We start from the raw sequence: 12,864 nt of genomic DNA, 5'->3' as shown, positions 1-12,864 counted from the left end.
AGTGTTGAGTTTTGATGAACTTTGGTGAGCTTCATAGGATTCAGTAGTCCTCAGATACAGGAAAGGATATGGCAATTTCAGTATGTTTAATATTTTGGTGCAGGATTATTTAGTTTGCAATTCTGACTTTTTATAAACCTATTCTCACCCTTTTTCTGTCTACAGCATATCGCAAAACAACACATCCCTGGTTTAACAGATGAGTTGATGAATAAAGGAAAGCACATCATATTGATACGTAATCCTCTTGAAATTCTGGTGATTTTTCTTCTTCTTTTATTTTTGGTGATATTTATCTATTAACCATTTGTCTTATATGAGCTCATAAATTTTTATTTTATTTCATACCCTGTCTTCATTTCTTGTTGATTGTTTACTTTTTTTAATTACTAGATTGTACCAAGGCAATAAACCTAAATTTTAATTTACAAAGTCAAGTGTTGAAGCCATACAATGATAGGCAGGAATATTTAATCTTTGTTTTGAAGATATTTCTTTTTTTACCTTAAGGAAATAATAGGTTTGTTTTAAATTATTCCTCATTTACTGATTTATTATTATCTGTATATTTTTTCAAATTATTCCTCATTTACTGATTTCTTTTATCTGTTGTGATGTATTCAGCCATCCTTTGACAAGGTGGTGCCTCCATCCTTTTTGGAGCTCGGATTGGCAGGCTTGGTTTCTATATATTGTGAGCTCTGTGAATTAGGAAAGCCTCCAGCCATCATTGATTCAGACGACCTTCGACAGGATCCCGAGGTTTTGAAAGCGCTTTTTGAATAAGTCTGATTTAATTTGTAGCGTTCTCTTTTTCCTTTATTTATCTTTTTTCCTTTATATTTGGCATAGATCATGGCATGGTTAGAGGATATTTTTAGATTTGATTATTCTAGTGTAAATCTGTATGTATTCAATTTTATTCAATCATAACATGAGTGCCTTTCCCCAAGCATGGTTATTCAGTTTAGAAATCTTTAAATTATTCTATTCTAAGTGTGAAAGAAGGATGGAAATAATGTACACTAACTTTAACATTTTTCTTCGCTTTTTCCTTCTTCCACATTGCTTTGATTTATTGGTTCATCTTACTCCTTATTGGCCAAATATCTTTGATGTGAAGCACAAAGGGTAACACTCCATTCTAGTCTAGTATACATTGCCAGAAAATTATCTTCTTATCCTCTATAATTTATCCTGAGATATATGGTACTGTGGACCAACTTATTGAGGAGTTTGGCTGGTAACTTCCAGGTTAACTGAATCCTTAGTGGACTTTGGGTTATTAGGAAATTGTTGTTTTTATTTATTTATTTCTTGCTAAGTTACTGTACATGGCAGAGTATATTTATTTTGGTGATGGATTAATCATAAGATTAAATTTGGAACTTTGGTGGCTGAGTAAATCATATTTATACATAGTTGCTTCATCATTATCAATGGCACTGATATAATTTTATTTCTGGTTCTAAAGATGATATTGCTTGAAGGTAATTTATGTCCTTTCTGCATAAATGACTCAAAAATTTATAATATCTGTATGAATTTTGTTTCGATTGTGCTTTGGCAATCCACAAATTTTTCAATGTTTTTTTTTTTTTTTTTTTTGATAAGTAAATATATATTAACAAAGATGCTCAAAGGGAAGCGAACCCCTTAACAAAGCAAACAAAAGACGCAAAATGCGCCATTACAACGATAAGTTGTCAACAAAATCCAACAAACTATCCACAGATGGACAATTTCTCCCATTAACCCAAGAAAAAAGAGAATGCAAAACATGCGACTTAATAACCCACGTCAGCGTCCCCTTTCCCTCGAAAGATCTCCTGTTCCGCTCGAGCCACAGACCCCACCAAACACAAAACCCTCCAAGCTTTTCTAAACCGACTACCCATTGGTCTCTCTCTCCAAGCCTCTAACATGTCCACCGTGTTCCTTGACACCACCCACTCAACCCCAAACACATTCAGAACCATACTCCAAACATCCGCTGCCACTTTGCAGTGCAACAAGAGATGGTTAACCGATCCGCCCGTCATCTTTCAATGTTTTGATACTTGAAAAGAAGGTCCCGACTCCTTGGAAATGGATAAACATTTAAATCGGATTTAATATTTGAGGCTAAACATGGTTATCATGTTTATGCATAATTTCAAAAGTCCTAACAAAGTTTTCAGTTGTCTTGCTTGAGAATTTATAATATCTGTATGAATTTTGTTTCGATTGTGCTTTGGCAATCCACAAATATTTCAACGTTTTGATGCTTGAAAAGAATGTCCGGACTCCTCGGAAATGGATAAACATTTAAATCGGATTTAATATTTGAGGCTAAACATGGTTATCATGTTTATGCATAATTTCAAAAGTCCAAACAAAGTTTTCAGCTGTCTTGCTTGAGTTAGTTGAATTTTGTTGTATGCTGGGTAGAAACTTGCTAATTTTCCTTGGTAGTGGTTCATTTTTCTCTCAGAAGTTGTAGATCTTAATATTATTTTAGTTATTTTGAGATAAAATTTATTCTTGTTCATGTGCAGGCTGCTTTACGTGGTCTTTGTGAAGAGTTGGATATCCCTTTTCAAGCTGCAATGCTCAAGTATGCAAAAGCTATTCCATTTAGATGTTCAGATAGTCATTGAGCCTGTATTATATTTATTCTATATACGCTAGCTGTCATATCTTTATTATAGCTTCATTACAGGTTCTTTTTTACCTTCCTCTTGTTCTTGAAGCACCTTTAATCTGCATTGTATCACTCTATTTTAATAGCGCGGGTGTTTCTTCATTCAGCAAAGTCAAAATATGTCTGCAAATATTATATATATATATATATATATACACTCAATTGTTAATACCTCTAAACTTATAACAGATTGCATTAATTTCTATTTCCATCGTGTCTTGCCTCACCTTTCTTCTGTTTCAGTTCTCTACACACTAATCTCTACCCTACAATTTAGTCAATCTGTTTCATGCTCCCAAAATTTGAATAAAGGGACATCCTGCCTATATCTTACCCTTGTTCACGAATTGGAGAACTCATCAAGAGTTCAATCAGTGATATTATATAATATCGGTTGTCAGATTGAATAGATTGATTTGTTGGATACGTGCATTAAAAAAATTGTAAATATTCTTATAACAACTTTTAGAACTACATCTCGTGGTAATCTATTTAAAAATCCACAATATAATATTTATTCAGTCTCACTCAGAAGTCGTTACATCTCAACTTCACTCCAAGGATCTCTCTGTAAAAAGCATTATAATGAATAAATCAATGACACCTTTATAGCAAAATCCCTTTAACAACGTAAATTCATTGATTATTTCAAAAAATATTAATAGGGTGACTTCACAGCTCATCAAGTAATAACACAACCTTATAAGAACATACACATGTGCATTTGAACATCGAGGATAACATACATTAAGCAGTGGACTACCATGAGAATCTTGACAGTTACATAATCAATGCCCGACTCAAATCAATGCCTGTGTTTTGCTATTAATCTATTTCTCTGTAATTATTTGGAACTTGTTATCTTATTAATTAAGCCATTAACATATTTAGCCTCTTCCTTAGATAAATAAACCATCTTTTTTTTTTGATAAATAAAAAATTTTATAAAAAAACACTCCAAGGGGGAGCGGAACCCAAGAACAATACAAAAAGCCACTCAATCCTTCAAAGAGGCCAAAAAATCAACAATTTCCTCCAAAGATCTATGATCTCTCCCTAAAACCCAACAAAAAAGAGTGGAAATAATCGAGAATTTAAGCACCGAAATCGACATCGCCTTTCCTTCAAAATATCTCATATTCCTTTCAAGCCAAATGCACCACCATACACAAAGCGGTGTAGCCCTCCACGCATCCTGACTGTGAGTCCCCACAGGGCAACCTCTCCAAGCCTCAATCGACCCTCTTGTAGATCTAGGCATAACCCAATAAAGCCCAAATAAGCCAAGCATCAAATCCCAACACTCTCTAGCCATATAGCAATGAATGAGAAGGTGATCCACTGATTCCTCATTACAAAGGCACATAAAACAACGATTGATCACCACTTGGCTTCTCTTTCGCAAATTATCCTGGGTTAGGATCTTACCCATAACCGAAGACCACACAAAGAAAGCCACCTTGAGAGGAGCCTTGGAGCGCCAAATAGACTTCCAAGGAAAACGAACATCAGGATCAAATGAGAGACACTTGAAGAAGGACCTCACCTCAAAACGCCCATGAGAGTTTGCAACCCAAGACCAACAATCCGAATCCTCCTCCACAATCCTTTGGCGATAAAGCAGCTCCAAGAAGCGAATGACCTCCTCGATCTCCCAATCCCGAAAGTGACGCCTGAATCGAACATCCCAAACCAGTCTTCCATTATCAAGATGATAACAGTTGACCACCATGGCCTGCCTATCCGAAGCAATCCTATAAAGCTGAGGAAAAGCGAGAGCGAGAGGAACATCTCCACACCACACATCCTCCCAGAAGCAAATCCTCCTCCCATCTCTAAGACGAAATCGAATGTGTTTAGAGAATTCATCCCAACCCTTCCGAATCATTTTCCAGACCCCTACCCCCCGAGGATCCCGCACTTCCGAGGAACTCCACCCTCCTCTCAATTCCCCAAAACGACACGCCACAACCCTCTTCCAAAGCCAATGTCTCTCCACACCAAATCTCCACAACCATTTCCCGAGAAGGGCCTTATTAAATGGCACCAATCTACGGAGACCCAACCCACCATTCCGAATAGGCCTGCAAACCTGATCCCATCGCACCAAATGGAACTTAAACTCTTCAGCTCTACCTCCCCAAAGAAAATTATGCTGCAACCTCTCAATCCTCTCCGCAACTGAAGAGGGAATTTGAAAAAGAGAGATAAAGTAAGTGGGGAGGCAAGAGAGGGTGCTCTTAATCAGAGTGACCCTGCCGCCCTTGGAAAGATACTGCTTCTTCCAACCCGCTAGCTTTCTTTCAAATCTGTCCACCACTGGGTCCCAAATTCCTACACATCTCGAAGGAGCACCCAGAGGCAAACCTAAGTAAGAAATGGGAAATGACCCAGTCCTACAACCAAGAATGTCAGCAAACATCTCAATCTCAGGGACCTCCCCAACCGGCACCAAAACACTCTTGCCCACATTCACCCTAAGGCCGGAGACAACTTGAAACCAAATCAAAACACATCTCAAATATCTAATCTGGGACACATTCGCATCACAAAGAACTAAAGTATCATCAGCAAACATCAAATGAGAGATCTCCAACTGAGAAGCAACATCCCTGCCCACCCGGAAGCCCCTCAAAAAACCCAAATCTGAAGCCTTTCTCATCAATTTACTAAGGGCCTCCATCACAAACAAGAACAAGAAGGGAGAGAGAGGATCCCCTTGTCTCAAGCCCCTTGAGCTAGAGAAAAAACCGAAAGGAGCACCATTAACAAGAATCGAAAACCGAGCACTGGAAATGCAAAAGTGAATCCATCTCCTCCACCTATCACCGAACCCCATCCTCTCCACCAGATAGAGAAGGAAGCTCCAACTCACATGGTCATATGCCTTCTCTATGTCCAGCTTACACAGAACACCTGGGACCCCACTACGCAGTCTGGAGTCCACACACTCGCTTGTAATAAGAACTGAATCCAAAATCTGACGACCACCGACAAAAGCATTTTGAGAATCCGAAATGATGCCATCCATAACTTTCCTCAGTCTAGAAGCTAGCACCTTGGCTATCAACTTATAGATACAACCCACCAAACTAATAGGGCGAAAGTCCCTAACATCCAACGCCCCCCCTTTTTTCGGAATAAGGGTAATGAACGTGGCATTCAAGCTTTTCTCAAACGAACCCCGAGAATGGAAAGCATGAAGAGTGCCCATCACCTCCTCTTTGACCACCTCCCAACACTCCAAAAGAAATTTCATGGTAAAACCATCGGGACCTGGGGCTTTATCCCCATTACAACTCTTCAAAGCAAACAGAACTTCCTCCTCAGAAAAAGGCAACTCCAAACCCAAGCACTCCTCCTCAGAAAGAGTCAAACTGTAACCCTTCAAGCAAAGGTCTCCACTCAACAGTCTCAGTGAACAACTTCTCAAAGAACTCTGAAAATTCTTTGCAGATCTCTTCTTCCTTACAAAAAACAACCCCTTCAACCCGAATCCTCCCTATGTGATCGCCTCTTCTATGAGCATTGGCCAATCTGTGGAAAAATTTAGTATTTCTATCTCCCTCCTTAAGCCACAAGGCTCGAGATTTTTGCCTCCACGAGATCTCCTCCATGATTGCAATCTCAGTAAACTCTGCCTTACACTCCGCCCTCCTAATCTTCAAAGCCTCCACCAAATCCCCTTGACCCTCCATCCGGTCAATAGCCGCAATCTCAGCTAAGACCCAATTTCTCCTCCATTCCAGATTCCCAAAGACCTTTTTATTCCAAGTCTTAAGGTTCACCTTTAAAAGACGCAATTTGCCTGCGAGCACATGACTAGGGGTGCCGGCCACACCATACCCCTCCCACCAAAGACGGACCCTCTCCAGAAAGCCCTCAGCCCGCAGCCACATATTCTCGAATCTGAAAGGAGAACGTCTACTACATAGTCCCCCACAATCTAACATCAACGGAACATGGTCAGAGATAGGACGTGCTAAAGTAGTCTGGACAACATCAGAGAACCTCTCCTCCCACTCCCCTGACACCAAGAATCTGTCAATCCGAGAGAGGGTAGGGGGAGAGCGGCCACTTGACCAAGTAAACGGACCTCCAACCAAGGGCAAATCAATCAGCCCAAACTCATCAATAAACTCCGAGAAAGCCTCTATATCAAACGTCCACCTACCTCCCGTTGACCTCTCAAACGGAGAACGAACAACATTGAAGTCCCCTCCAATACACCAAGGCAAACACCATTGACTTCGAATCTCCCCCAATTCCTCCCAAAGCAAGTGGCGCTCACCGTCCTCTGAAGGACCATAAACACCCGAAAGAATCCAATGAACTCCATCCTCAACTAAAGCAAGAATGCAAGAAACAGAGAAACGCCCAACCTTAGCATCCACTTTAGACACCCATCTGTTGTCCCACAAGATCAAAATGCCCCCTGAGGAGCCAATAGCATCCAAAGCAACCCACTCCACAAATCGCCCCCCCCCCCCCCCCCCCCCCCCCCCCAAAGACTCCTCATAATCCTATCAGACATCGAAGCCAGTTTAGTCTCCTGGAGACACACCACATGACCCCTACTTTTACGAATAACTGACTTCACCACTTTCCTTCTAACCGGATCATCGAGACCCCGGACATTCCATGAGAGAATTTGTAGCTTCATAGGGAAACACTTGGAAAAGCAAATCCTCCCCTCCTTCCACCACCTCTCCCTCCAGATCTGGACCCCCTATTCCTCCTTTCGTATGTGATAACATCATTGGGACTTTGCAACATTGTCTCCCCTCTCTCCTCCTGCCGCCCCACCTTATCACTCACCTTTACCTTAAAATGAGAACTGAGGACATCATTAAACAAACACATCGCCTCATCCACCCTGCCTTCAAAAGAAACACCCAACAAAGGGCCCACTTCCAAGCCCTTCTCCCTCACCCACTCCTCCTCAAGGTCATTCACTCCAACCTCAGTCAAGTCACTAACCCAATTCTCCCCTGGTGGAACCACAGCCAAAGGGACAACCAAATTCACTGCTTGTTCCAAATCTTCCCATGGAATCATGCCCGAGTCCCCATCAAGGGATGAACCTGCAGCTCCCTCCCAATCATCAAGAACTGAAGAAGAATGCGAACAATACCGTGAAACAGGCTCCTCCTCTGTCAAAACATCTCCTGAATCAGAAAGAAAGCCTTTTAAAGCCAAGTGGTAAAGTTGGATGATGAAACAGCCTCTGTTCTATTGAAGGAATAAGTTCAAAATTTGTTCATTCAAATACAAAAGGAATAACAGGGGCTTAAGTTCTCATTGCCCCATCTGCTTGTAAAATTCTATAGACTCAAGAGAGAATGAGAGAAAAGAAGAAGAGGAAAAAGAGAAGGAAAAGATGAGAAAGGTAGGAAGAGAAGCACCACATGGCAGCATCATCTTGAATCTATTGACCAGGTGAGGACAATGACAATGATGATAATGAGCTCCTCATAAGTAATTGAGAGGGGTTTGTTATGGAATTTATGGCTTATGAATGTAAATCATGATTGATGAAAAAATAAATATAATAGATCGTTTTGTTCATAATAATGCTTGATTACCTGATGAGCTCCTTTTGTTTTATCTAATTTTCATCTTTATTCATAAAAAATTAGGATATACGATATAGATAATTTAATCAAATAAACTTGCAAAATTCTGAATGATGAACAGTTATTTTTTCAGCCACTGATTTGCTCCTTGTGAATTGAAGGTTCATACGTCGTGCCGGAAAGACCTTATAAAGAATGTGGTAGCCAGAGGAGGTGGAGGAAAAAGTGGAGACAGGAGGGAGAGGGTAACCATCCCATGCCATCAAGTTGGTTTTTCTCTAGAGGGGAGGACCTTTTGTTTAGCAAGAGAAAGGGTATTTGAGTCCAAAGCAACAATTGTGGCATATGCCATTACGGAGTGATATGTCCCATAATCCCTTCCCATCTCTCTCCTTAGGAAACATATTGGGTAACCCCCTGGGGTTACTGACTATATATCCCTGGCCAGTGGATACTCACTATTTTCCTTGATAATAAGGAACAACTATTCACCACTGAGCAGGGGGTCCTACATTGTCAGGAACTCAGGGTACCTAATATTTTCTCGTCTCCTTGGTCTCTTACATGTTAGTCAAATGTGATCCTCTATAGGGTGTAAGGAAGATTGGTCTACAAATGGCGAGTCCAATATGCATGTATTAGCCTGATTGTGTTGAGATTACCAAGACGTCACTCCGAGCCAGCATTTCCTTGGCCCACTAAACCACAACCTCCTTCAGGTCTCCTGGGTTGTGTGTTAGGGCTTATTGCGACGAATGGTTACCTACATGGCTTGTACGTGGAATAAGGGGGAAGAGTGTGAGTATGAGCCAGATTAGCCTTGAATATTGATGTTGAGATTGCATAAGAGGGGAGATTTGGAGCCGGAGTAAGTGAAATAACTGGTGATGCTGAGGATGGGACTCAGGAAGAATGTGCTTGCTGCTTGTGAACAGAAGGGAAGCTACTGTTCCACTGTTCATTTCTGTTCAAAGGGGGTGGGTTAGATGTCAGCAATGGTGCTAAAAGAAATTGGATGACCATTGGCTTACCTTGAATTGGTTTTAAGACAGTCTTAACGTTCTTTACTGGCATTCATTCTCAATCCTTTTAGCACAATTGCGAAAAAATTCTATACTAGGTTGGAATAATCTTTCCCTAGGTCAAGTAGTATAATTCTTTAGGGTTCCTCTGAAATATTTAATTCACGTCTTCCCTAAAGCAGTTGTTTGCATTCATTTAAGCATTTAGGGTGCATAAGTACAGATGATATTGGCACCATTTTGGTAGCATTTCAAAAGTATTTACTTTTACTCGATATCAAAAGTTGCTGTTTTTGTTCGTCTTAATAGCAAGATCAGCACTTCCAAAATCCCAACCAAACATTACTTTTGTTGTATCTTCTTAAATTTTGGTCTTATTTGCAGGCATGACAAATTTCAAAGCATTTTTTTTTTCCAGATGGGAAGCTGGTCCAAAATTAGTAGATGGCTTATGGGCTCCATGGTGGTATAAATCTGTACATAAATCAACAAGTTTCATGCCAGCAAGAAAGTACCCTCCGGTATGTAGTTTGTGCATCACATCTGCATCCCCCCCTCCCCCCTCCCCCCCCCCCCCCCCAGTCTGATAAAAAATCTGATGTTTGCACCGATGATGTAAATTTGTAGACTTATCTTTTAATGCCTGAGCCCTAAATGCCAAAAAAAGGATTTCAATGTTTCAACATCACAGATAAAAATGAAAATTGAGTAAATTATGAACTGAAAATATTCCTGAATAGGAAAATAGTTTTTGAGAAGCTCCTCAAGAAGTTTGATCTTTATTCATCCGGTTTCTGGCAGTATATGCATCTATGTATATACAGATGAACTTATACATGCACCCAATGGTATTGTTCTAGTATTGCCTTCCATTTGTACTTCTTTAAGATCATAAATCACATTGTTTTCTCTGCACACTGTGTGTTTCTTCTGTCATCACACTTTCTCTCTTGTTATTTGGTAGTTATAAAGTTGTAATTCCTACCAAGTCATGGTGGTTAACAGTATTGTGCATTTCATTATGTTATGCACACATGCAATATAGTAGCTCATTTTCTATGGGGTATCTTTGCATAAGGTAACCTGATACATAGCATCATAGTTTGAATATTTTATCATTATAGCTTGAATATTATAATATGGAAACGCAAATTGGAATAAGTAGAGCAAAACCCCCATCTCCGCATTCCACATGCACAAACACATTTCTTTACAGGCAAAATGTCTATGGGTACACTTCATGTTTCTTGGGAATGCACATCAGCTTATTTGTAAATTGAGATCATAGATGCTTAGGAATTATGTTGACAGAATTTGGCTTATGCTTTAATAATTCTTCTTTTCAGCCTTTCCCGTCTTCTCTGTATGACTTGCTGGAGCAAAGTTTACCTTTCTACAACATACTTAGGAGCCATTCAAGGCGCAGATCGTCCCTTCTGAAATCCCCCTTGCCTCGTCCCAGTCTTCCTGTTCCTGCTAATGAGAAGATTCTTGTTTGGGTTGGTGATGAGATTGTAACCCGTGAGAGTGCAAAGGTTCTTGTTTATCAATCATATAATAATATCTGTTTTAGGAAGCATTCAACAGAATTGAACTCTCAGTTTTTGTTTTAGTGTGCAAAGTTTCTTGAATTCTCATGCTTACTCTGTGGCCTTCTTAAGGTTTCAGTGTTTGACTCAGTTGTCCAAGGTGGTGATTCAGTGTGGGAGGGACTTCGAATTTACGATGGGAAGATATTTAAGCTGGAAGAGCATTTAGATAGGTTAGTGAAACAATCTATTTCACACAAAATGATTCTTGGTGCAGAGATATGACTTGGGCCAACTTAACCAGTGATTTTAAATATCCCAAGTATATTATGTTTATGATGTACTTTCTTCAGGCAAAGAAATAGAACTGATTCTTAATATAATAAATATGCTATAGTTCAAGAATTATGTTAGATTATCTCAATTCTGAAAACAGAATTCAGAATGTATCTATTACAAAACACTTACATACAGATAATTTGCCTAGTTGTTAATTAATATTCATATTTCTTTTCCTAAAACCTTAGGAATTACTAGCATTTTGGATAATATACAAGAATAGACACGACTTCCCAGAATTTTTTTGATCTAATGAGAAGTTGGCAACTCTTTTTTGCTTTTGGAACACAACCATTTGACAGTTCACAATTAAAATGTTGTCCGTGATCAATGAATGATGAAAAGATATTATGCCAGTGACTATTTTTGGTCACAACTTATTTGATAGAAGTCAATCAATGAATTTAGATTCTCAGATTTAGTGTATAATAATTAAAAAAGTGACTCATAATTAAGACAACCAGAATGATGACATTTTCGGTAGAATAAATTTCTTTAATTGCATGCCCTTGACATTTGGTGACTGATTCTCATCCGTCTCAACTATGATGAAAAAATATGTGGTATTTGTGAAAGAACAGGATACTCATCTGTAGTGCTGATGTAGTACACTTAACGGCATATTGCCTGCAATTTCTTAAGTCCTTCATATACAAATATCTGGCATTTCTCGTCAGGATCGATGATTTAGAATGCCAAACTCTTGGGAGAAGTACATTAAATGGTTGATAATATGATACTTCAATTTAACACCTTATTGCACACGTTATCTTATGATTAGTTTTATCAACTCTGAATGCTGTTGCAGGCAGAAGACAAGTTTATCCTCTTTCTTTTTCCCCTTCTTTCAGAACAGTTTTCTGTCTCTCTCATCAGTAATGCCTGGTTGGTAACTGTTTTTTCTATTACTAGGTTGTTTGATTCAACAAAAGCTCTAGCTTTCAATAATGTACCAACTCGTGAAGAGGTGAGGGTCTAGAGATGATCTTGAATTCTGTACTGCATGCTATGATGTTTAGAATATTATATTATCACAGCAAACTGTAAATATTGTGGCATTGGCATGTGGTGGAAAGCTGTGTTGCCTTATTCCTGTGATTTAATAAGTTTATTGTTAACAGTGAATGTATGAATAAATTGCAGGTTAAGGAAGCCATTTTCAAAACACTTATTAGGAATGGAATGTTTGATAATGCACACATCCGATTAAGTCTAACGCGTGGAAAGAAGGTTATTTCTTCTTCTGCTCACTTCCTCCTCTTCCGTGTGTGTTTGTATCTGTAATGAGGAAGCTTAATTTTCTAATCAGATTTCACTGCATTGTTGGAGTCACATCAGCACAAGGACAGAAAACTAAGTGAAATAAATGGGACTGGAAAATAGTGACTGTTGAAAGAACATAGTCTATAGTTATGTTGGACCAAAACTGCGAATGTGGAGGTCTTCCTTCTCTGTCCATTACCTTTATGCTCACACTTGAAACCTCAAATACATGGTTCCTATTAAAGCCTCAACATTCTCTAAAGTGGAGTACTGCATTATTATTAGGTTATTGATTGACCCATGTGATAACTTGTCAATGTCCATCTTGACACTAGGAATTGATGAAATCATTACTATTTCTCTGCTGCAATTTCAGTGTACTGCCTGATATTCTAGTGTAGCTCATGAACGGAAGGCTGAGGTGTGATAGGAATATTTATCGAAAGTGTGTG

The 12,864-nt window shown here is 39.2% G+C and overlaps 1 protein-coding gene across 2 annotated transcripts in view; it reads left to right on the top strand.

The window, feature by feature from the left end:
- LOC132294647 (branched-chain-amino-acid aminotransferase-like protein 1) overlaps positions 1-12,864 on the top strand; it is a 51,222-nt gene that overhangs the window by 20,680 nt on the left and 17,678 nt on the right. For both annotated transcript variants that reach the window (XM_059792570.1, XM_059792569.1), the window contains 8 exons: positions 166-258; positions 625-762; positions 2,538-2,596; positions 9,700-9,802; positions 10,628-10,816; positions 10,943-11,043; positions 12,062-12,116; positions 12,293-12,379. In XM_059792570.1, coding sequence (XP_059648553.1) covers positions 166-258; positions 625-762; positions 2,538-2,596; positions 9,700-9,802; positions 10,628-10,816; positions 10,943-11,043; positions 12,062-12,116; positions 12,293-12,379 — 825 coding nt within the window. The remainder of the gene's footprint in view (positions 1-165; positions 259-624; positions 763-2,537; positions 2,597-9,699; positions 9,803-10,627; positions 10,817-10,942; positions 11,044-12,061; positions 12,117-12,292; positions 12,380-12,864) is intronic.

The sequence above is a fragment of the Cornus florida genome, unplaced genomic scaffold (assembly GCF_030987335.1).
Source record: "Cornus florida cultivar Cherokee Brave unplaced genomic scaffold, ASM3098733v1 CherokeeBrave_3.0.0_Hap2_Chr02, whole genome shotgun sequence".
NCBI lineage: Eukaryota > Viridiplantae > Streptophyta > Magnoliopsida > Cornales > Cornaceae > Cornus > Cornus florida.
This window is presented reverse-complemented; position numbering and strand designations above follow the sequence as displayed.